Source organism: Miniopterus schreibersii, assembly GCF_964146895.1.
Source record: "Miniopterus schreibersii genome assembly, chromosome: 6".
Lineage (NCBI taxonomy): Eukaryota > Metazoa > Chordata > Mammalia > Chiroptera > Miniopteridae > Miniopterus > Miniopterus schreibersii.
This window is the reverse complement of record NC_138107.1, coordinates 67452893-67478362: the sequence shown is the minus strand read 5'-3', so window position 1 is coordinate 67478362 and position 25470 is coordinate 67452893. Positions and strand designations below refer to the sequence as shown.

Below are 25470 nucleotides of genomic sequence, written 5' to 3'. Positions count from 1 at the left end.
CTCTCCAACCAACTGAGCCACAAAGGCCAGGGCAAGGCAGAAATTTTGAAAAATAAATTTAGATGATGAATTTGGATTTCTAAAACACTTAAAAATGAATTATTTTATTTCTTGATCAAAAAATGTTTTCAAATATTGTTAGTTCTCTCAAAGTTAGAAAAATTATTCTTTTTTTTAGTCTATCCTTTCTATGAAGCACTTCAGGATCATAGAAGGTAAAATGTCTCACCTTTAAGCAGAGACAACGTGTACTGACAAGAAGGTGGTTCTCCCTTCTGCTTGTGCTCATGGTGACTTCCTTCCACAGCTTTTACGAAGCTTGCTTAGAGGGCTTCACGTGGGCCTCATATAGGGGCAGAATATGTCCTCTAACAGGACCAAGATGTGCACCAAAGTCTGCTTTTCCAAGGCCGGGGTCCAGAAGCAGGTCAGGCATAGACTCAAAGCACCCTGAGGTCTGCCTCTGCCTGCAGACTGATTAATCTGATTCTCTTAACGAGCCTCAGGCTGCAGAAGCTCCACAGGGTGGGGTGGGTGGTTGTTATCAGTCTCTTAACAAGCCTCAGGCTGTAGAAACTCCTCTGGGCAGGGTGAGAGTTCCTACAGCAGGGTGGGGCAATTGCTTCCCCCTCAGGCAAAAGCCAATAATTCACCACCAGAGAAAGATGTCCCCCACAGTCTGGGGGAATGACTCGGCACAGGAGTCCTGATGGGCGTCCCCTGATCTCACTCTCCAGAGCCCACAACCCCAGACTCTCCCCACGCAGCTCCAGTCACTCCGCTCCCCCTCCGCTGGAGCCCAAGGTGAGTGGCTGCATGAAACTCTGTGCATTAGCTCTTTAAGACAGAAACCCGGCTGCTTTTCACAGCCAGATGTTCTGTGGGCACCTTTCTCAGTTCTGTGCTCTGGGCTGGGGAGCCCAGCCTGGGGTTGAGGCCCCAGAGTCCTCAGTGGGAACCCCCGCAGCTGAGCTCTCCCTCCGGCCCTTCAGCTGCCGCCTGTGGGGGCCCAGCCGGCCCTCTCGCGTCCACACTTCCTACCAGTCTCTGTGCGGCCTCCCCTTTTCGTCCTTGGTTATGAGGATGCTCTGCAGCTAGTTCTCCGTTAGTTTTCAGGATGGTTTTTCTATGTTTTAGTTGTAAATCCAGATTGGTCCCGGGAGAGTGTCAGTGCAGCTTCCACTCAGTCCGCCGCCGTCTTGGATCTCCTTCCCCAAACTTCTTTTGAACGAGAGAATGACGTAGAGATGAAGATGTTTCTGGAGCTGCTATTTGGTGTATTTCAAGGAAACTTTTTAAATATCAAGATATTACATTTTAAAATAACTGCAAGGATGTAATACTACAAATATATTTAATATAATATTATCATCCACACATTTATACCAGTCCAAAGTATAGTAATGACATGTCTACATTTTTTAAGGCCCCTTTTTAAAAAATTCAACTTTCCATAGCTGTCTGTCTGCTCTCTATCTATGAGACTCTCTTACATTCCACATATGAGTGAAACGTGGAGGGTTTGAGCAAAAAAGAAAAAAGAGAGAAAGAACTCATGGACATGGACAGCAGTGTGTTGACTGTGGGGCATGGGGTAGGTGGAAGAGGGTATAGAGGGGACAAATGGTGATGGGAAAAATAAAATAAAATAAGTTCAACTTTCCTTTTACATAAATTTACATTCAAAAGGTTTTCAAATTTTAAATCTTACCACTCAGTCAATTGCATACACTAGCCTTTAGTTTACTATGCCATAAAAACATAAAAAGCACTTGTTCTCATACTGGCATTTAATACAGAAACTGTTAATTAAAGTAATTAACAAACTAGAGTGGCAGCTCTTTTTCACCTGGGAAGGGTAAAATAATATGTTCATATATCCTGGAGTATTGCTACTCAGGGAAAGAGAAATTCATGAACAAGTTACTTACTTTCTTATGATTTTTTTCCTTGCTGATAATATTCAAGATTTAAAAAATCTCATCAAATAACTGGAGATTTCTGGGTATTAGCCAGATTCTAGGCATCTGGAGCATGATATGATGAATTCTCTAAAGATGTGTAAAAGATTTTGGTATATGTGTAGTGCTCCAGGGACAAATTTATTGATCACATGCACCATGAAATATTACTCCTGCAATAGAAATGCAAGTTTATACTAAAATTCACGAAATGATGTTGAACAAAAGATTCAAAGTCAAATGGTCCATTTTTTTATATGAAGCTTTCAGGTATCCTTACATTAAAATTATGCTGTGCTATGTGGAAATGATAAATGCTAAAATTCTGCTGTTGTAAATCACAGCTTTATAAAAGGGAACAGCATGGCTGCATTGTATCCAAATGGTTGGTGGGACATGAGTGGACATGTGGATTCAGAATCAGGTCGAAGGGCCAGCTCTGTGCCCTGTGGCTCCCTCTCCCCCAGCCCAACAGCAAAATGCAGAGCAGCTGCAGTGTGGGCCTCTGGGATAAGTGAGTGTCCTCAGGAAAGGCCCTGAGCATTTACGTACCTTGTACTTCATTCGTAAATGTAGTAGCAACTTTTTGTTCCCTAAGAAGAAGGCTCACACACTACACTGACTGTTGCAAACCTCAACATCTAGCTCATTTCACACTGTATCTGAGAGCAAATGACTATTTTCTGAAGGAGAAGTTATTCCAAATTTTTAAAACTCCAGCTTTTGTCAACATCAGCACTAGGAAGCCAGTTTCTTGAACATCTATTGGAGTGATCCTTTAAATGTGTGTTGTTCTCTTACTGGGCCTACAAACTATGTAAATATGTGATTTTAAATATATTGCCAATTTGCAATGTTGTTTAAAGGTCATTATGAAAAAATAAAACTTCCTTCGATTTTACGGGGTGAAATATGTACAATGATTAAATTCTCTAGATCACCACTAGATGGTGTATGAAACCTATTAAATATAGTACATTCCCTTTCATTGCTGCTGTTTCAGGTCCTTCCCAAATGGCATCTTAATAATGGCAAGTCTAATTATAATTCATTAATATTAATATTACAATTAATACTTGTTTAATGACTTCCATAGACACTGATCCAATAATACTATACTAGCTGAGTGACCTTAGATAAGTCACGTATTCTCCCTGTACATCAGCTTCCATATCTGTGAAATGGAAAGAGTAAGTATCTACCTAGTTCATAAGAGTTGTAACAATTCAGTGAGTAAATAAGAGCACTTAGAGAAGTCCTTGACACTTTATAGGTTAGCTATTATTATTTGCCAGACACTCTCTCTACATGACACTTATATAGAAAATCTGTATATGCATGTATCTCTATGGAGATAGGCAGGTTCTGCCAGAAAGAAAGGGGAGTCAAGTAGGATAACCATTAGGCAGGCAACTGCAGGTGCTGTACATTCCTCCAAGAATGGTTTTCTTTTGTTTTAACATGGATGCTGCCGTAAATAAAAATTAAAAAAGAACGAATCTCTACTATGGAATGCCCCAGATCCAAGCATATAGACGACCAGTTTTAGAGACAGTGAGGCCTTTGTTTCCCCCTTCAAATCTCTCTGTATACGGAGAGTAGTCACACGGCTCATTTGTTGGCACCTCTGAGTCAACATCCTTCTTCTTGGAGTGACCTTCTCTTCTCTCAGGTCACCTGGTTGGAATGGGAGCTGTAATGTTAGTTCAGATCTAATCCCTAAAGCCCCACACTTCCTGTGATGTTGACTCACCCAGGATTAGTCCCCAGACTCATTCTGGGTCAATCATTGCATCATGATCTCATGGCCTTGGCTGAATACACCAGGGCTGAGCCTGTGACCTGAAAAGACTGACTCAGAATCCTTCCCCAGGTTTTTATTTCCAACTAGAATTAGCCAGTGCCTCCCTGGTAGTGGGAACAGCAAGGTGTGGGCTGCAGGTGCTGGGTAAGGAGCACAAGAAGCTGACCTCCTCAGATAGGAAAAAATGAAGCTGAAAAGCAGAAGAGCAGAGATAAAGGGCCGAGACAGTCTTGACAGTGGTCGTGTCCCCGGTTCCAGCCATTCCTGGAGCCTGTGACAGCCCTGCCTTCCCAGAGGTTGATTACTCGCACTTCTTTAATCACATCTGACAACAAGGCATCCTCCAATAAATACTCCTTTTTGCCCCAGAGAGTTTGATTTGGGTTTCCATCACTTTAATCAAAGGAACCCTTACTAATCTAGGTGGTCACTCATCCTATCCATTCAAAAGTGTAGCAGAGCAGTTTAAGTTCTTACCCATAATCCATCCCGGTTTAATTCTCACAGTAGGTAGGTATAACACCAAAAAAGAAAAAATGCAAGGATCCCAAAAGGTAAAATATGGAGTTGATATGTAAAAACCTGATGGTTCATTAGGACTAAGAAGCATCTTGAAGGGACACACCTTCCCACACATGCCGAATGCTCTGCTAATGGATGTTGTCTCTGACAGCCATCACCTCAGTCCTACAAGCCTGCACGGCTCAGCCCTCCCAGACATTCTGCTCCTGGGGATTTCAATAGTTTTGCAGTGTAGGTGAGTGGTACGACTCTACTTCATTAATTTAAAAGAGTTTTGAAGGCAATCTCTTTAAACTAATTGAGTAAACATTTCTTTTTTCCAGTTATTTATACTTTCAGAAATTCAGGACCAAAGGAAATTCAGGAGACTTGGTTCTAGTGCAAATACCTTAAAGAAATTGATCACTTCAGAAGATTTCTATGGCTCTCTTCACTCTCGATCTCACTCTCCTTGCCTCAGTGGGAAAATGTTAGATCCTGAGGTTCCATTATGCCAATGTGCTGATCACAAAAGTGCGGCGACCTGTGCGAGAAAGTGGGGGATCCTGAGAGGGCGCGAAGGGAGATTAAGAAACACACAGAGACATAGGAGACAGTGAAAGCTGGGGCAGGCGGGACCCTGCCCTCGGGTGGAGAGACAGTGACCCCAAGCGAGCTCAGCGTCTTTATTATATACATCGAGGTAACAATTCTTCATGGCAACTGCGGGTAACTGAGAGGGACAGAAACAATCCCTCGGCAAGCTTGCTCAGGACATACTGCTTTGCTGCGCCCGGAACAGCTTGGGGATTTTCTGCTGTTACGCGCTGTGCCCCTGTGCCTGGAAGCTGGCCCCTCACCGCTGCTCGGCTGACCGCACATCCTAGGCTTTGGCAGGACACGCTGCACGCACGCAGAGCTCTGCTAAGCCAGCGTGTCAGCTACACAATGGGCAGGGGAACCTGCATCCGGGCACGGCTCTGCCTCTGCCCTGGACAGGGGCCCTCAGGGTCTCCAGGGCACAGCCTTGCTCCTGGAGTCCTGGCCAGCCTCAGGTTCAGCCGCTCTCCACATGTGAGCTAGGGCTATATGGCCAGATAGAGCCTGGCAACTACCCCTGCCCGGTGAGGCTCAGTGGTTAGAGCATAGGCCTGGGGACCTAGGGTTCAATTCCCGGTCAAGGGCATGGACCTGGGTTGCAGGTTTGTCCCCTGGTGCAACCAATCAATGTTTCTCTCTCTCCCTTCCTTCCTCCCTCCCTCACTTCCACTCTCTAAAAATCAATGGAAACTTACAACCATGATTTCATTCACCCCTCTGAAAAGAAAGTTTGTCCATGCATTAATTTATTCTTTTTTTTTTTAATTTATCTTTATTGTTGAGAGTATTACAGGTATCCCATTTTCCCCCCCAATTGATCCCCTCCACTTCGCTCCCACCCCCTTCTCAGGCCTTCACCCCGTTATTGACTGTGGCCATGGGTTATGCATATATGCATATAACTTCTTTGGTTAATCTCTTCCCACCCTCCACCCCCCTTCCCTCTTTCTTCTGAAATATGATCGTCTGTTACATGTGTCAGTGTCTCTGGATCTATTTAGTTGGTCAGATTCTTTTGTTCATTAGCTTCTTCTTAAAGAAGACCCTTCAACTTTTCCTGTAGTGCTGGTCTGGTTGTGATGAACTCCTTTAGCTTTTTTTTTAATCTGTGAAGCTCTTTATTTGACCTTCAATTCTAAATGATACCTTTGCTGGGTAGAGCAATCTCGGTTGTAGTTCTCTGTTTTCCACCACTTTGAATATTTCTTGCCACTCCCTTCTGGCTTGCAAAGTTTCTTTTGAGAAATCAGCAGACAGTCATATGGGTGCTCCCTCGTAGGTAACTAACTGCTTTTCTCTTGCTGCTTTTAAGATTCTCTGTCTTTAACCTTTGGCATTTTACTTATGATGTGTCTTGCTGTGGGCCTCTTTGGGTTCCTCTTCTTTGGGACCCTCTGTGCTTCCTGGACTTGTAAGTCGCTTTCTTTCCCCAGGTAGGGGAAGTTTTCTGTAATTATTTTTTCAAATAGATTTTCAATTCCTTGGTCTCTTTCTGCCTCTTCTGGCACCCCAATAATATGAATGTTGGGTCCCTTGAAGTTGTCTCAGAGGCTCCTTATACTATCTTCATATTTCTGGATTCTTTTTTCTTTTTGCTCTTCTGGTTGGGTGTTTTTTGTTTCCTCATGTTCCAAATTGCTGATTTGATTCTCAGAGTCCTCTACTCTACTGTTGATTCCTTGCAAATTATTCTTCATTTCAGTTCATGTAGCCTTCATTTCAAGTTGGTACTTTATTGTTATCGACTTTCTGAGTTATTTCCCTAATAGTCTGCTTAAACATCCTTATAACCAAAATTCTGAACTCTGTATCTGTTAGCTTGCTTGGATCTATTTCATTTAGTTCCTCTTCTAGAGATTTCTTCTGTTCTTTCCTTTGTGACATGTTTCTTTGCCTCCGCATTTTGGCTGCTTCCAGGTGTTTGTTTCTATGTATTAGGTAGAGCTGCTATGTGTCCTGGAATTTGTAGAGTGGCTTTGTGTAGTAGGTGTCCTGTAGGATCCAGTGGCTCAGCCTCCCCAGTCACCTGAGCTGGGCCTTCTAGGTGCTCCCCTGTGTGAGCTATGTGCACTGTCCTGTTGTAGTTGAGCCTTGGTTGCTGTTGGCGTCCTTGGGAGGAATTGACCCCCAGGCCAATCAGCTGTGAGGACCAGCTTCAACTACAGCCAAAGAGCTGCTGTGCTGGAGACACCCCCATGGAGCAGGATTTACTTCAGTGGAGCTTTGGTGTTCACCAAGTGTGCCCCTTGAGTGTGTCACTTGTGGCTGTGGTAGGGTTGTAATCCAGCGTGGTCGAGTCTCACCACCAGGTGCACTGTCTCTGGGGCCTCCCGGGAGGTGCAAAGTCAGCCTCTGCCAGTGCCTTGTCCAGGGCCACCCAGCATGAGCTACTCAGCAAACCGTAGTTGGCTGCTGCTTGTGCTGGGCTTGGAGGTGTCCAGGTGAGGCCAAGCTATGAGCCAGTGCAGCTGCCGCTAGTGCCAGGCCTGGGGCCGCTTATCAAGCCGTACGGGGCCCGCTGCTGCTTGTTTGAGAGATTTTAGGAAAGTCCTGAGCATGGGGCTTGAGAAGCGACTTGCACAGAAAAGCCCCTGGAAATGGCCCGGATGAGCCTGCAGGTGGGGGGGGCGGGGCCAAAGGTGTGAGTCAGGTGCTGGCGATTCAAACATGGCGCCTGCCTGCCGGCTGTGTGCGGGGAGGACTCGCCACAGGAGCCATGGCCTCCGCCAGCCCTTCTGCCTGGAGGAAGCCGCCCTCCGCCTCTCGCCCGGATCTCAGGCAGGTTAGTTCCCCCCGAGTGTCCCGGGTCCTTTCCGGCTGCTGCCCGGCGCTGGGCTCCGAGGGAGCGTCCGAGTGAGTCCGCGCCGGGCCCTTTAGGAGGAGCTGCTGGGGCTCCCGCAGCCTCCGCGACCCTCAGGGACAGTCCCCGCTGGTTTCACAGCCCGGAGTTGTGGGGGCGTCTCTTCCCGGCCCTGGAGCCCTGGGTTGGGGGCCTGCCGTGGGGCTGGGACCCCACTATGGGGCTGGGACCCCTCACTCCTCCAGGAAACCCCCACCGCCGAGATTCCCTCCCGGGTTTAAACCGGGGCACCGGGTGTGGGCCCTCGGCCGCGTCTCCGTGATTCAGCCCCGATCCGCCCGCGTCTCCGCCCCTCCTCCCGGTCTCGGTGCTGCTTCAGCTCCCTGGCTGTGGGGCTTCTGTTCAGCCAGGTCTCAGGAGGCTCTGAGTGACGGTGGTTCTGTAGTTCAGTTGTAATTTTGATGTGGTTGCGGGAGGCGGCGGGGCAGCTGCTACCTACGCCACCATCTTGTTTCTCTCTATCCATTAATTTATTCTTTGACTTTATTTTGTCATTGTGATTATGTATTTTCTGTTTAATACTTGTTTAATTATTTTTCTTATTCTTTTGTTTTTATGTGTATGTTTTATTCTATTGCTTTAATCTTCTCCAGAAGGTTAAATGTTCAACTGGCTAAGGAGGCTTTTTCTTCTTTCTTACTGAAGTCCTTTTTTTAATTTAACAGTGTGTCCTAGGAATCACTCCTCAGTTCACAGCAATCATTCTCATTCTTTTTATAACTGTGTAGCGTTTGATTTTTTTAGTGCAACCACTCTCCTACTTGGGCGTGTTTATGTTGTTTCCATTATTTTGTAATTACAAACAGTGATACCATACATAAACTTTTACATTTATATTTTGTATTGTTGGAGGTATATTCTTCAGGATAGATACCTGGAGGTACATTTGAAGGATTTTTTAAAAAGTGCATATGTAGTTTTGTCAGGTCTTACCAGCTTTCCCCCTTGAAGGTTTATACCAATTTACAAGCCCACTAGGAATATACCCTGGCACCTATATCTCCACAGCCTGGCCAACAGAGTGGTCATCACATACGGGGTGTCCTGAAAACACATGTACACACACTTGCTGTTTTTGTCATACAAACACTTTCACTCGTTAGGTCATAAAATCATTCCTGTGTTATGGCATTCAAGCAATAAAGTTAAAAAGCCTGTGCCTACACCAAGGTTTAAGAAGTATTCACCCAAATTTTCCTCTTGCATATCCATAGTTTCATTTCTTTACACTCAGATGACTAATTCACTCAGAGTTTGTTTTGTGTAGGGTGTGAGAAATAAACTTTATTTAACCTTTTTCCAATGTGCTATTAATCTTTCTCATTTTTCCCAGAATCATTTATTAATAAGTTGCTCTCTACTCCAGTGAGATGAGATTCCATGATATTCATGTACGAAGTTTCCACAGGTATTTGGGTCTAGGCATGAACTTTCCGTATCATTCTTCAGATCTGTTTGATCTGTTCTCTGCTCTTGGATATTTTACTATTTTTCTTTAATCAAACTTATTAAAATTTTATTTGCGCTTACTATCCCTTAGGCAACTCAACTTCTGCTTTCTTTTTCATTTCTGAGATGATTTTGTTTTCTTTATGAATTTCTTTCTCTCAAGTTTTATTAACTCTTTTTTTTTTTTTTCATTTTTTCTCTTTAAGAATTCATCTCTGTTCCTAGTTTTTAATATTTAATTCAAGTTGGTTTTTATATTCTCAAAATCTTTTTTGAGAATACTTAATTCTGTTTAGTGTGTAGGCTTGCAGGTTCCTTTTGCTTCATGATGATTTTTCTGCTAGTGTGAACCCTCCTCAGTCTATCTGACAGGTTTCCTTGGTCTACCTTTGCTTGCTGGTTTTGGGGCTCAGGGATGACTGCCCCAAGATATTCCACAATGGCATATTGGTGATTTTGAACTAAAATGATTTGAGAAGCTGCAAGAGTGGGAGCAGCACTCTGACCCTCCTCTGTCTCTCTAAAGGAAATAAATCATGTGACAGGTGCCCGCTCTGCTCCTAAGGGCTGAGAGATGACCTTATCACCAGGGTTAAAAAATCCAGAGTTGGAAAAGCCTGTATAAATGAACATTGTAACACCTTCACTAATTTACTACATAAGCCCAAACCTTGCTTTTGTTCCTGCAAACGAGCACTTTCTTCATCCTGTCAATTTCTCACAATTTTATTGTTTGCCTAAAAAGCATAAAAAGGGAGCCTAGTTTGTTCATTTCTTTGGGCCTTATTTTATGATCTGAGGATCGTATCACATTGTTATTCTCCTGTCCACACATATTAAATTGATTTTTTCCCCCTCCTGTCAGTCTAGTCTTCTGTCAATTTTATTATTTCATTACCAGTCCCGCTGTAAGAACTAAGTGTGTTGGGGGGGAGACTTCCCCCCACCCTGACACCAGAATGGGGTCAAAACCTGTATTATGAATGCACTGCTATTTGTTAATTTTTCTCTTTTTACTGAGAGTGGTTTTGCCATTTTTAGCATCATCTGTCTTCAAGTAGTTTGAGGATTTGGTTTTGTATAAACATATCATGGATGTGTAGTTATTTCAAATCTTTTGGGAAGGATGCTTACCCCACTTCCTCTGTTGTATACAGCTAAAGAAAATCTTTCATGTGTTTTTGGATTCATTAAAATGTATTCATGTCTTGGCTCATCAAAGATGTTTTTACTGCCCCAACAATACAACATGTGCCATCCATCTCTCAGGCAATTATTGTGACAATTGTTACCTTTTGTAAATTCATACTATTCTATGGGAAGAGCCCTAGTTACTTGATAATCATGTTTTTATTGACTTTTCAAAATAATTCTGCCACTGGGCTTTTTATAATATTCATTTTAACTATAACTAAGCTGGGGCATAGAAGGGGCTAGAAAAATTGCCCAAGTTTATACTGGAAAACAATAGAGCTGAGATTTAAACTATGTCTTTCCTATTCCAGTGCTCATATTATTCAAACCAATTTATATAATTTTCAACAGTTAGTGGGTAGAATTAGTCTGAGATAAAGCCCTGGGAAACCTTCATATGAAAGCTTCATGTCAACTCTGGAAGTCACCACTTCTGGCCAGTACATTTCTCTCCTAAAAGAGAGCAACTTTGACAAACTTGACTTTAAACATTCATTATCACAAGTGGACCGAGGAAAGGAAACTTAGTATACAACTGCTATAAATTTGTGATCAGTGAAAACACACACAAAAAACTGACAACTCAGGTATTCTATTTGCCATTTCAGTTTTATGAGCTTTAAAATTTTAATAGACAGTATTTTTAAAAAATATTCTGGATTTTGGTTATAAGTCAGCAAGATATTGCTCTAAATTTTATGAAATTAGGTTATACAAGATAACAACAAAAGAGCCATGTAAGTTTGATGTCTGTTTATTAATTTCACAGTGACTAATAATAGCTTAATGCAATTTTCTTTTGATGCTAAACATTATATATTGATGAATTTTAAAAATCAAGAATTATTAATTGAGCAAAATAATCATAACATTAATTTTAACTTAAAATTAAGAATACATGGACAGAATCTTAACAAATGAGCATAAATCAAAAACAACAGAAGCAAGAAAACTATATGGTTATGATCATGTTAAATTTTTTGCTGTTGCAAAAAACAAATTAGAAATGTTTATTGATGACTCATTTTTCCAGAATTGCCTGAATAATGTTTTCAAGAATTACTTCTAAAAGCTCTAGAGCTAGCTTTCTCGCATCATCTGTCTTCATTAAACTTTTCCATATAATCAACGAGAATGACCCTGGAAAAGATATAACATGTTTACATGTAAGTTTGAACCCAATTATTGAAATGTTTACTTTAAATAAAACTCTATGCATTTTGCATATAAATAATATATGTTCATTACATGATAATTGTACACTTAATTTTTTTAATTTAAAATTTATTGACCAGCTCTTCAGATAAAAATCAGTAAGAAAAATTAAGTAACTCCCCAGAAAACCAGGTAAAGTACACGAACATGTTCAAAGATTGTAAATTCATATAATTGTGAAGCAACATTTTCTATACAACAAACATACAATTTATAGAAATTGCTATATGATAGTGGGTTGGAGAAAAACAGGAACGTTAATTCATAGTTTTATGACAAAAATGGAAACTCCTGGGTTATAGATGAAAAAAAATGGACTTGAGGTAGTGTGGTGGCTTCATGGTCAATAAGGACCCATGAGAAAGGACAGATCATGAGTGGAAGAATCAAAATCTGTTAAATGGATACCCATAGGAAATCATGACTTTCTTTGAAAATATGTGTTATAATTATATGTACATATATATATATGTAGATATAGATATAGATATAATCATTTCCTTAACTCAATGTAATATTGATTTTCTTGAAAGTATTTTTATGAGGTCCTTACCTGTAGCGTTATCTATTTCATGAACAAGATTTAAACCAAACAGTACTGTGTTTTGAAGGTTAGTAAAGTCACTGATGTAGGGGGCTCTATCCCCATCAACAAGAACTCGTGGTGGCAGACTACTCTGGAAATTACATGTTCTATTCAAGGTTGTAGGGAAATGGACTGCAGCTATATATTCCAAATTTATAGCCCAACTTCTTTCAAAATTTTCTTCTGGTTTAGAATAATATTTCAACCTAAAAGACAAGTGAACACATGTGCAATTATAATTAGTCCACTCAGAATTTCAGCTTCAGCGTTTTCTTTCTTTTTTTTCTTTTTTTAAATATATCTTTATTGATTTCAAAGAGAGGAAAGGAGGGGGAGAGAGAGATAGAAACATCAATGATGAGAGAGTCATTGATCGAGTCCACAACCGGGACATGTGCCCTGACCGGAAATCGAGCCCTGATCGCCTGGATCCCAGGTCAACACTCAACCGCTGCGCCACGCCCGGCCGGGCAGCTTCAGCGTTTTCTAAGAAAAAGCCATCTTCTGCTAACAAACTAAGAATGTAGGTCTTAGTTTAAGAATGTCATGGCTTGAGTTCCTACCTTTGAAAATACAAATATAGGTAGTTAAAATTTTAAATTTGTAAAGGACCATCCAATCAGGTGTTTATATTTTATTTTGAGTTTTATCACTTTTAACAAGATACCTTATCTTTGCATATTACATAATAACCAGATATTAGACTATGACAAAGTAATACCCTTTAGAAATGTGCAGATAAAAATCAAAGATTTCAAGGCAGCATTTTTGCTAGATTCATGCATCCTTTATAACTATTGATTTCCTGAAGTCAGGAGGCCCCCAAAATATTGAGCATCCTAGAGAAAGAGATGTGCAATTTCCTTGTCCCAATTTTCTAAATACATGGGCTTTTCCTGCAGGACAAAAAAAAGTCTTCTAGGAAATCAAATTCTCTCACATATTTGAGGAGCAAATTATTATAACGGTAAGGTTAAAAGTGTAGCAAATCATTTTTTGCTGTTGTCGTTGTTCATCCTCACCTGAGGATGTTTTTTCCAGTGATTTTTAGAGAGAGTCGAACGATGGAGGGAGAAAGAGAAAGAGAGAAACATCGATGTGAGAGAGATGCATTGATCAGCCGCCTCCTGCACGTGCCCCAGTGGGGCAGGGGATCAAACCTGCAGTCCAAGCATGTACCCCTGACCTGGAGCCAAACCCACGACCCTTTGGTGTGTGGGCTGCTGCTATAACCACTACGCCATGCTGGCCAGGGCTGGAGTAAATCATTTTGTAACTATGTAATTCATAGTTCCTGTCCTCATCAGCTGCCTACACATGCTGAACAACTTGCAGTTTTTTTAAACAGACTCATTCCTCTTAAAATATTGTCTATTCCCTGCTTTGCTCACCAGCTACATTTTCTTTCAAGTCACATCCTAGATTCCATCTCCTTTACAAAGTTTTCCCACTCACCTGAGGCAGAATTGGCTATCCTCCTCAGGTGTATTCCCATGACACCGTATCAATCATATAGTTAAAGCTTATTTTCTCATTAGATTATATTCTAATTTCTGCCTCCACAGCACATATGCAAGGTTCATTAAATAGAAAATGCTTACATTATGTCTGTCAATGCTAAATAAGCTGTAACATAACCAGGAAGATACATCTTGCCATGTTTGGTTCCCATGCTGGTGGGCTCCTCCCTGACCTTAATATCCAGAATTAGAAGAGTGAGTTCAGTGGACCCTTGATGAAAGAAGAGTTTGGCTTAGATTCAGAGTCTGCTATCTTCAGTCACATCACAGCTGACTATGAAATAAGCATTAAGGGATATGTGAATACATAAGGAATTTGAGCAATGGCCATACACCTTAGCAGCAGTGAGTTAAACAAACTGCAAAGAAATCAGCAACATTAGGAGAGAAGGAAAGACACTGGAGTACCAGTTCAAGGTACAGAGAACATATGAGCGGAAGTGAAACTCAACAGAAGTCTTTCAAATAATTTAAATAAATATAGTATTGAAACATTTAGCTAACTACATTTAAGATGTGGTCAAGTAAAAATGTTAAAATATATCTTAAAAGGCTCATTTTAATTTAAAATATAAATATATATGCACAAGCCAATTTTAAGATCCAAGACCACAGAATTTTATTAAGTATATGTAGACTACACAGAGTTCAGCATTGTTTTATGTAAATAAAAAATCCTACTATATTTTTTACCTAGAAAAAGTAACATATGAGACTTTAAGGAAGTTCCCCAGCATTAGTAGATCAAAAACATGGCCCCAATTCTTCAATACTCTACATATTCTTATTTTTTGGTATATAATTATTCAACATGGTACTGGAAGTCCTAGCTAAAAGGTATTCAAATTGGAAAGGAAGAAGTAAAACTGTCGTTATTGCAGATGACATGATACTGCAAATAGAGAATCCTAAAAATTCCACCAAAAAAAAAAACAACTATTAGAACTAATAAATGAATTCAGTAAAGTAGCAGTGTACAAGACAAATGTTCAGAAATCGTTTGTATTTTTATACACCAATAATGAACTATCAGGAAGGGAAACTAAGAAAACAATCCTATTTATAATTGCATTAAAAATACACACACACACACACAAAACCACCTAGGAATAAATTTAACCAAGGAGGTAAAGACCTATACTAGGAAAATTATAAGACTTTCAAGAAAGAAATACAAAAAGATACTAATAAATGAAGCATATACCTGTGCTCATGAATAGGAATAATTAACGTAATAAAAATGTCCATAGTACCAAAAGCAATCTATAGATTCAACACAATTCTTATCAAAATACCAATTTTTTTTTTCATAGAACTAGAATAGTCCAAAAATGTGTATGGAACTGCAAAAACCCCCAAATAGCAAAAGCAATCTTGAAAAAGAAGAACAAAGTGGAAGATATCACACTACAATATTAAACAATACTACAAACCTATAATAATCAAAACAACATGGCACAGGCATAAAAACAGACACATAGATCAAAGGAACAGAATAGATAGCCCAGAAATAAACCCATGCATATATGGATAAACTTGGAAGCAATCCAAATTCCTATCAATAGACAAGTAAATAAAAAAACTGTGGAACATATATACAATGGAATACAATTACTCAGCCATAAAAAAGAATGAAATTTTACCATTTGCGACAAGGTGGATGGACCTAGGGGTTATTACGCTAAGTGTAATAAGCCAGATAGAGAAAGACAAATATCATATGATGTCACTTATATGTGGAATATAAACAACAAAATAAATGGACAAACAAAATAGAAACACACTTATATATACAAAGAACAGATGATGGATGCCACAGAGGAGGAGTGTTGGGGATGACATAAAAAAGAATAATGGGATTAAAAAGTACTAATTGTTAGTCAGAAAATAGTCATGGGAATGTAAGGTAAAATATAGGAAACATAGTCAACAATATTGTAATAACTATCTATGGTGCCAGGTGAGCACTTGAAATATCAGAGAGAATACTTTGTAAACTACATAAAAGTCTACCTACTGTACACCTGAAACTAATACAAAGCAGTGTTGAATGAAAACTGTAATCAACAAATAATATAGTAAAAAACAAAAACTCCATCTATAAAAAGTTTGCTGTTTGCCTCATACATCTCATGTTTAGCACATCTCTTGATTGCATAATTTTCTCTTGTGTTGATTTAATCTCGTGTGTTTTAGATATGTCTAGATACCCAATACTCACCATTGTGTTACAGTTACCTCCAGTATTCAGTGCAGTTATATGCTGTACAAGTTTGTAGCCTAGAAGCAATAGACTATACCATATAGCCTAGATGTGTAATAGGCTATACCACCTAAGTTTGTGTAAGTACACACTCTGATGTTTGTACAATGATGAAAATGCCTAATAATACATTTTTTCAGAACATATTTTCATCATTAAGCAACGCATGACTGTACATTAAAAAGGTAGAGGCATATTTTTATTATTTAATAGCTTTTAATATATTTTAGGAAAGGAAGAAGAAACTTCATAGATATTGACTTCTGAAAGCTAGTTTGGAGGTCACACACATTGAAGGCACTGCAGCCTATATGGTGAGATGAGGGGCTATGGAACCACAGGGAATTTAATTACCAGCCCTGTCATTCACTAATTGTAAGATTTTAATCAAGTTCCTAAACAACTCAGTTTCATATTCATGATCTACAAAAATAAGTTATTCTGAAGGGAGATATTATATTAAAATGCTTGGTGAAATTTCATTTACTTATTGTACTTAAGAAATGGTAACTATTTTAAAAATCCACTTAGGAGGGTCATTTGTTGACACTTAAATGAAGGGTTAAGTAAGAAAGATAGAATTTCAGGAAATAAAATGAGTTGATAAATAAAACAGTAATATTTTGTTATATTTAGTGAAGAAAGTGCTCTAATAATGTCAGGAAACTGATTTATTTTTTGGTTTATAAGCTTGTAATCAAAATGGTCATATACAGGTTAAACTTATTCACTAAATATTTTATATGCTCTGTAATTTTGGAGTAATTTTTAAATAAACTTGACCTGTTAAAAATATTTTTTTTTCAAAAGCAGCTCCACTACATAAATAGGAATAAATACTATAAGCTTAAAAGCCTAAGTCCACAAAAGAAAGGAAATATAAGAAAACAAATTCTGCAGTATCCTTCACTTTTAACTAAATCTTATTTCCTATACACAAAGTTTCATTCTCTAGTGATTTACCTTTGTGTAAAAACCTGAAAAAGCTGTAAATAGAAAAGGAAACTAAAATACGACTTGCTATCTGTCAAATCTTGAGTTTGACAATTCCAACTTGAATTCCTGGTCTGATCATCTTATCCCTGTTTCCTGTCATCAGAATAGAAAGAATAGTTGAGTTACAACTGTTGTGATGGCACAGCCCTAAGTCATACCACTGGCTGCCAAGGGAGAAAACCCCTCCGTTGCTCAACATAATATCTAGTTGTCGAAGCCAAAGCAATAGGTAGAGGAGGAAATGTGCTGTGAATTTGCTAATCAGGTTATTTATTTACCCTACTGGATGATGGAGTCAATGAGAGAGACAACCATGAAATATGAGATACTCAAATGTTCCTGCCTGGATTTACAAATATACAGCCCCATCGGGCCTTGATTTTGTTTGTTCCTTTTTTTTTTTTTTTTTTACCATACCCAGATTTTTACCCCATATTTCACTCTTGGTGATTGACTACACCCCTAGATAGTGTCTGTGATGGTTGATTTTACGAGCCAACTTGACTGAGCCAAAGAAAGCCCAGCTATTTGGCCAAATATATTTTGGGTGTTTCTGTGAGAGTGTTTTTGGAAGAGATTAATACTATTTAAATCAGTAGACTGAGGAAAGCAGATTGCCCTCCATAATGTCAATGGGCCACATTCATTCAGTTGACTGTCTCAATAGAACAAAAAGCTTATTTTCCCTTGAGTAAGAGAAAATTCTCTTAGCTGACGATTGGAACGTAAGTTCTTCCTGGTTCTATAGCAGCTGCTGGCCTTTGAACTAGAGCTGCAGAGCTGGACATTGGCTTTGCAGATTATGAACTTGCCAGCCTCCATAATCATAGAAGTTAATTCCTTATAATCTCTGTCTCTCTCTTTCTCTGGAAAACCCTGACTAACACAGTGTCCGTCAAATCTTAGCGCAAATTATTCTTACACCTTCATATCTAGGTATATAATACCTCTAGGTTTACATGTGGAGTGGCTTGCTAATCTTCCAGGCTATTTTGTGTACTAACCCTGATGCTGGTTGATTACCCCCGCAAAGTATGTACCTATCATATTCTTTGTCTGTGATCAAAATAATTAATAAAATGTTGTTGTTTTAAAATAGAGAGAAACTGAATGCAAGTTTTATTTGTTGGTTGGCTGGTATAAGATTTTTCTTCTCAAATGTGTGCCCTTTCTTCATAAAACACTTTTTAAGCCTGATCATACTAAAATATTTATACCTCATCATTAAATACTCCAATTATTAGATATATTATTTAATAGGAAGAATGAGAGTCATGTTAAAAGAAGACTATAAAAACATAAACCCCAAAATTATTTGCCACGTTAAATAAAAATGATTTGGGATCCATTCTTACCTTTCGTCAAATATTTTGAAAATTTCTTCCAAGGTTGTGGTATGTGCAACCCATAAGTGCTTCAACAAGTCCTCAAAGCTACTAGAAGGTAACTGCAAATGCTATATATAGTAAAGAGGAGAAATTAGTTCATGTTTGAGCAAGTATAGCAATTGCTCTCCCCACAATTTAATCTTGTTCAAATTTCACTTTAGCAATATTCTACATAAAAGGAGAATTTTGTGTCTAAGAAATAATTTGTGTAAGCTATCAGTCACTAACGCTCCAGAAAAACTATAATAATTATCTATTATTAGTAGTAATATCAAGTGCATTTACAAGAAATGAACTGTAAATATTTTCCCAACAGTCAATACTTTATTTTTTATTTATCATTTTTTTTCTCTGCTACCACAGTTCCAAGTTATCACAAGAGTTTAAAAGTAAGGAAAAAATTATTAGAATATTTAATTTAAACTTATCTAAAATAATGAACTAAAACTAAAGAACTAGAAAATCTATGTTTTCAGCATTGATCTTGGTCCATGTCTATGCTTAACCAATGTATTTTATATTGGTCATTGAATATTTGATTTTGATTGCCCCACAGTTGCCAGTTCTACCTATATGTGATCACTTATTAATGCAGTTTAAATAAGTTAATTGACTGGTTAAAAACCAACGCTATAATCATATTTCTCTCAAGTTATCCCATGGTTCAATTAACCAGGATAATCTCATTCAGTGAGATATCCTGGGGGCTCTCACATTTACATATAATTTTTTTAGGGTGAGATGAGTGGATAGATTTTGTGCTAATGCTGTACTGGTTCAGAGGATATTAATGACATGTAATGTCCTGCTGCAATGTAACAATATTATCACTTGCATAAAACTTATATTGTAATACTTAGGAAAATATTGTATAATACACACACAAAAATTAACCAAAGTATTATACCAAAAAAAAAAAGAAATGATCTTACCACCTCCTAAGAGAATAAATTACAAATATTAAAAAAGAAACCTGGTAGAAGACATTCCACTTCCTCATTATCTTAGGGAAGGCTGACTGACAAGTAGAAACACTGAGACAAAACTTTGTCTCATCCTCGGGTGGTGGCAAAAGTATGACTTGGTCTGATGATATCCCCATTATGCCAGAATCAACCGCAGCAAGGAAGGGTAATGCACAGAGAAAGTAATTGATGTCTGTAAGAGCAAAATACCTATTATCACCACAAGCACTAAAGAATGGGATAGAGGATATTTTTAAGTAATCTATAAACCATTAAGCAAAAACTCACAGATCCAGAAAAATATTAAAACAGTCACTGCAAGAAAATTGAAATTCTCTAAGAATTATATATATAACTTTAACATGTGTCTGTTAATACCTCTACAATCATAAATAAATATGAGTCAAAGTAGTTAACAATAATATTTTAAAACAAAAAGTGATTTTAATGGATTTGGTAATACTTATTTTTTAAAGCATTAAGTATAAAAGGAAGATATTTACTTGTGCACAGAATAATACAACACTTTTAACTGAGGTTTTAGCATGAAATGTGATTGTTTTCTAAAATATTTTAATGTGGTTATAGCATTGATATTTTGTATTTTATTTAACCAAGTTCAATGTGCAACCATTAGGTCTTTAAAGTAAAAATGGTGGGTAAGGGTGACAATAGGTCTTTGGATAATTAAATTGACAATGAATTAAGGGTTTTTTCCTCTCTAAATAGAACCTATTCCAGCAGATTTAGATGTTATAATATCGTTGGCTATAAAGCTTAAAGCGATTTCCACTGGTGATGCGGAAAACTTTTCATCATACACATAACATACATTTGTGAAGGCAGATGCACACCCAGTGCTGCAGACTGATACTCCAAACTACCAAGTCAATCTGAAAATAAAGAAACTTGATTCTAGCTCTTTCTGCCACATTTACTGAGAGGTGAAGACCATTCTCAGCAATCAGACTGCAACATTCCAAAAAACGTCGACATCACTCTGAAGGGATGCCCAGTTTTTGTGAAGGGCGCCAGAGGCACCCTGGAGAGGGACTTCAATCACATCAATGTAGAACTCAGTCTCCTTGGAAAGAAAGAGGCTCTGGGTGGACAAATGGTGCAGCAGTAGAAAGGAACTGGCTGCAGTTATGTACAGAACATGGTCAAGGGTATTACACTTCCCCATGAAAGTCATTATTCAGAAGAATGGTTCTTTTGTTGAAATCAGGAATTTCTTGGATGAAAAATACATTTGCAGAGTTCGGATGAGGTCAAGCGTTTCTTGTTCAGTATCTCAACCCCAGAAAGATGAGTTAATTCTTGAAGGAACTGACATTGAACTTGTATCAAATTCAGCTGCTTTGATTCAGCAAGCCACGACAGTTAAAAACAATATCAGAAAAATGTGGGATGGTATCTATGGTTCTGAAAAAGGAACAGTTCAGTAGGCTGATGACTAAGATCTAAGTTTTCTAGCTACAGCAACAGCAAGATGCCGGATGATTCCTCAGACTTGTGATATTTTAAAGATGCAATAAGTCATCCTTGTATTGATTTGGGGGGAGGGGAAGAAATTTGATTCTAGACCTGTGGCCATGACTCTTTGTGGATCTTTGAGAAGAACCAAGCAATTTCATTTTAGAAAAATATGTAAAGGTTCATATGATGTGTGTCACTCCAAGAAAGTGAACTGTAGTGTGATCTTGTTACTAATTATTGAGAAATATCTCTAAGAAATTGTGTGTAAATTAATTTCATTACTAAAACACAAAATAAAGAACTAGAAAACAGCTTCTGATTATTGTCATATTCAATATGTGACTGAAGCCTTAGACTACTGCTTGACAAAAATGATCTGTGGTAGACAAATCTCTGTCTACAGGTTTAAAACCTAAACACACTTGCTCTTAGCAAAATGAGAAAAAGTATTATTTTCTTGTTCTCTCATTTCCCTGTCACTGGTGGGACCTCCCACTTAACCATGAGCGTTGGTCTGTCAGAGGCCACCATCCTTTGCAGTTCCTTGTTTCAGTCCTTCTGTGAAAAGCAGAATATGTCCTAAGGAATCATTATTGACATTTTGTGGCTGTTAAATCCCAGAATGTGACATAAGGCCACAAGGTACATGATGAAGATTCCTTTTACCAAAGGAATAGTGCTGCTTTTGTTTTGTCTCTGTCCCTAGAATTTTATGTTGAATACGTGTTCTGGTGGTGTTGTTTTTCTTGGGGGGGCGGGGTGTATTATCTACTTTGCTATTTAAATGAACCTACCAGCCCACCAGCTGTTCACAGAGATGCACTGAAGATCTCCAGATTCATAGCCACAGTCTGTCCTCCGGCTGGGATCAGCTAATCTGCCTAGAAGAGAGGAGAGGCACCAATTATTTATTAGGCACATTTTGAAACTGGCTATAACTGTCACTTGATTAGGAGCTTTTCTTTTCTTTTCTTTTTGCAAAGATGCACAAACATTTATCTTTTTAATAATTGTTTTTATTTTTTAATTACAGTTGGTACTCAGTATTATATTAGTTTTAGGTGTACAACATAGTGATTAGACATTTGTATAACTTAAGAAGTGATCCCCCCAATAAGTCTAGTACCCAGCTGACACCTCATATAGTTATTACAACATTACTGACTATATATTCCCTGTGCTGTACTTTACATCCTCACGGCTATTTTGTAACTGCCAATTTGTACTTCTTAATCCCTTTACCCACTACACCTGACAATCATCAGGCTATTCATACATTTATCACCTGATGATGAGTATTTATCTTCCTATCACACTTTGTCCTTTATTTCTCTTCTCTGAACCAATTTATTTTATTACTAAAATTTTCTACTTTGGAATGGCCTGTCTTGAATATTATTTCCTTTTGTAATTTTTCTCTCTTCTACTTCTATTCTTCCTCTCTAAACGAGGGAGGTAATAGGCACACAGATTAAAAGAGGTCTATAGGCAAATCAAATCCCTGCTTTGTCATTGACTCAGTTTACCTTTGCTAAATAACTTCCCATTTATGCCTTAGTTATAAAATGGTGATAGTAATATTACTAATTATTACTACTGACCCCACTTTGTTTCCTGTTTCGCACTTCTAACTTTTGTTGGAGAGTTGTTATGTACTGTTCTCTGTTTAATTTTTGCTATCTTTCCTGTTCCAGTGGTGTTGTAAGATCTTTGATGGCAGGGAAACTGTCTGAAATACTTATTTCCACTCCACCCCCTCCCCACCGCTCTTAGAAAATGCTGTGTTTAGTCAGGCTTGATTCTAATGTGTGAATGTAATGAAAGAATAAGAAAGGCATTAATTTATCAGCCCATTCAGCCTCCAACTACTACAGACCTGCAGGCCCCTGAGGCTGACGTGCTTTCCATAGTGAACTATATGTTCATGATTTCTCCTGGACCATGGTCTTTTTGACTCCAAAGAAAGCCAGATAAACAGTAGGTTTGGGTCTCAAGATATACTCTGACAATGATGGATGGCTTGCCAACCTCAGTAGCTCCTGTATATGACCCCTGCAAAGGCCACAGATAAATTCTGATCTCCCTATATTTTTCCATAAGAACTGAACTAATACCCTTATTGGTGGTGTTATCAGTATGGAGTGGGCAAGAGGCACCGCTGTTTTTCATGAGCTCTTCTGTCTGCCAAGACAAAAATATCCTTTAATTTGTGAATCTTTGGCACAAATGTATTTTCTAAGTGAACACTAAATGTACTTTATTTTCAAAAGGAATAAGTCATTTGCAGGGAAATACCCTTATGAACAAGGTGCCACTACTTGCCATCACCCCCAAAGGTCACCATAATTAGAACTCTAAGGAATTGAAACTAATGTGATATCACCTCTGTTTTTAATATATCTCTTCCTCTTGACTGTTTTGTTCATCTCAGTGTTTAGAATGGGTTCTGGCACCTAGTAGAAATTGAATAAATACTTTCAGAATGCTCAATAGATTAGAAATGAAGTGTTTCTGTGTTTGGCAACTATACTATATGCCCATTGCAGTTTCTACTAAAAACAAGCCACACATAAAAGAAGGACTTATGGAAGAGAAGAAGGAGAGAAATAATGGTTATATGGGGGAAACAGGGAAAATAAAAGAATTAATTTTGAAAACATCGTATGATATATAGAGAGAGTCCCATTTCCCAATTACTATGTGGCTATATTGGTAGATCATTAGATTGAAAAACAAGAGGAATTCTTACCTGATCTATATTGCCAGCCATGCTGCAGAGGCAGTCCCCATAATGGATTTTGTTCATTTTCTGGGGCATATTTTTCAAAATATCTGGCTGTCTGGTTTAGTAGAATTTTATACATGCCCATTCTCTCAGGATATACCCAGGGGTTGATAATGGCCTTTCCATTCTCCACCAAGTAGTCACTGAACTGACCAGGACTCTTGTTCCATAAGGGAGGGTACAGATCTGAGAGATTGGAGGCTTCTGCTGAAGAAACAGAAAAACAGGCAATTAGTAAGCATGCCCAAGGGGAAAGGAAAGCCATCATACCAAAGCCGGGGACTGAGACTGTGGCAGGCCTTTTATTGAGAAATGAGGAGGAAGTCATAGTATTCGTTTGCTTAGATGCCAATATAGTAACAATGTGTGCTTTTCAATAGACTACAAATAAAAGTACCTTTCCAATGAAAATAGGATTCTTTATTAGTTAAATAACATAACATAGTTCGTGGTTTAAAAAGTTATTGAAAATTTTAATGTTGATTCAGTAAATATTTTGAACACTTTTAGAAAATGCCTATTATATTTCCATTGTATTTTTATGCCTACTAAATTAAGTATACTCCTGCAGGGGTAGCTCTACCTTATTTGTTTAAATTTAAAGATATGGGCATTTACTTTGCAAAATTTACATAGCAGGCCTGTGGCTTCTATAATTAAAAAAAACAAAACAAGAGGCAGAGGCAAACCTCAGAGTGCTTTGAGTATTTGCCTGATCTGCTTCTGGAGCTGGGCCTTGGAAAAGCAGACTTTGGTGTGCATCTTGGTCCTGTCCAATAGCACCCAGCCCCAGCAGAGGAGACCTCAAGCAGAGGGTTGTTGATAGCTCCAAACAGGATACTCAGGATCAGTCACAAACTGTGTCTGACATTGGCCTGCACCAGAGACCCTCCAAAAAGACTGAGAGTCCTAGCAGGCCTACCTAATATATAGAAACAAACCCAAACAGACAGTCAAAATGGGGAGACAAAAAAACAAGCTCCAAATGAAAGAACAAGAGAAGTCTCCAGAAAAATAGGTAAATGAAATGGAGATAAGCAATCTCTCAGATATAGAGTTCAGAATACTGATTGTAAGGATGCTCAACAGCATGAAAAAAGATATGGAAGCTATGAAGGAAATGAAGAATGACATAGCAGAAATAAAGAACACATTGGAAGGAATAAACAGCAGATTAGAGGAAGCTGAGGATCAGATCAGTGAATTAGAAGACAGGGTAGAAAAAGGCAATGAGAGGTCCAAAAAGAAAAAACAATTAAAAAACAGGAGGACAATCTAAGGGAACTGTGGGACAACATAAAACATGACAATATTTGCATTATAGGAATGGCAGAAGAGGTTGAAAGTAAACAAGGGTTAGAGAACCTGTTTGAAGAAATAATGGCAAAAAACTTCCCTAACTTGGTCAAGGAAAAAGTCACACAAGTTCAGGAGGCACAGAGAGTCCCAAACAAGAAGAATCCAAAGAGGCCCACACCCAGACACATCATAATTAAAATGCCAAGAATTCAAGACAAAGAGAGAATATTAAAGGCAGCAAGAGAAAAGCAATCTGTTACCTACAAAGGAGCCCTCATAAGGCTGTCAGCTGACTTCTCATCAGAAACTCTACAGGCCAGAAAGGAGTGGCATGAAGTGTAATGCAAAACAAGGATCTGAAACCAAGACTACTCTATCCAGCAAGGCTATCCTTCAAAATAGATGGTGAAATAAAGAGGTTCTCAGACCAAAAACAAGGCTAAAGGAGTTTATCACTACCAAACCATCACTGCAGGAAATGTTAAAGGAACTGCTGTAATTAGAAGTATAAAGAGAGAGAGAAGCATAGGCATAAAGAATTAAAATGGCAATAGATAAGTATCAATAATAACCTTAAATGTAATTGGGTTAAATGTCCCAATAAA

General features: G+C 38.5%; 1 protein-coding gene and 1 pseudogene across 2 annotated transcripts; one reads left to right on the top strand and one right to left on the bottom strand.

The window, feature by feature from the left end:
* Nucleotides 1-11390: 11390 nt before the first annotated feature.
* Nucleotides 11391-23831, bottom strand: LOC308559142 (protein LEG1 homolog; the record flags this gene model as incomplete). Its single annotated transcript, XM_081141428.1, has 6 exons — nt 11391-11509; nt 12138-12376; nt 18305-18405; nt 19311-19495; nt 21576-21662; nt 23531-23831. The coding sequence occupies 6 exons, from the start codon at nt 23829-23831 to the stop codon at nt 11391-11393; spliced, it is 1032 nt and encodes a 343-aa protein (XP_080997554.1).
* LOC308558655 (large ribosomal subunit protein uL6 pseudogene) lies at nt 19955-20750 on the top strand (annotated as a pseudogene). Its single transcript has 2 exons — nt 19955-19961; nt 20245-20750. The product of its transcript is annotated as a large ribosomal subunit protein uL6 pseudogene (transcript).
* Nucleotides 23832-25470: the final 1639 nt, after the last annotated feature.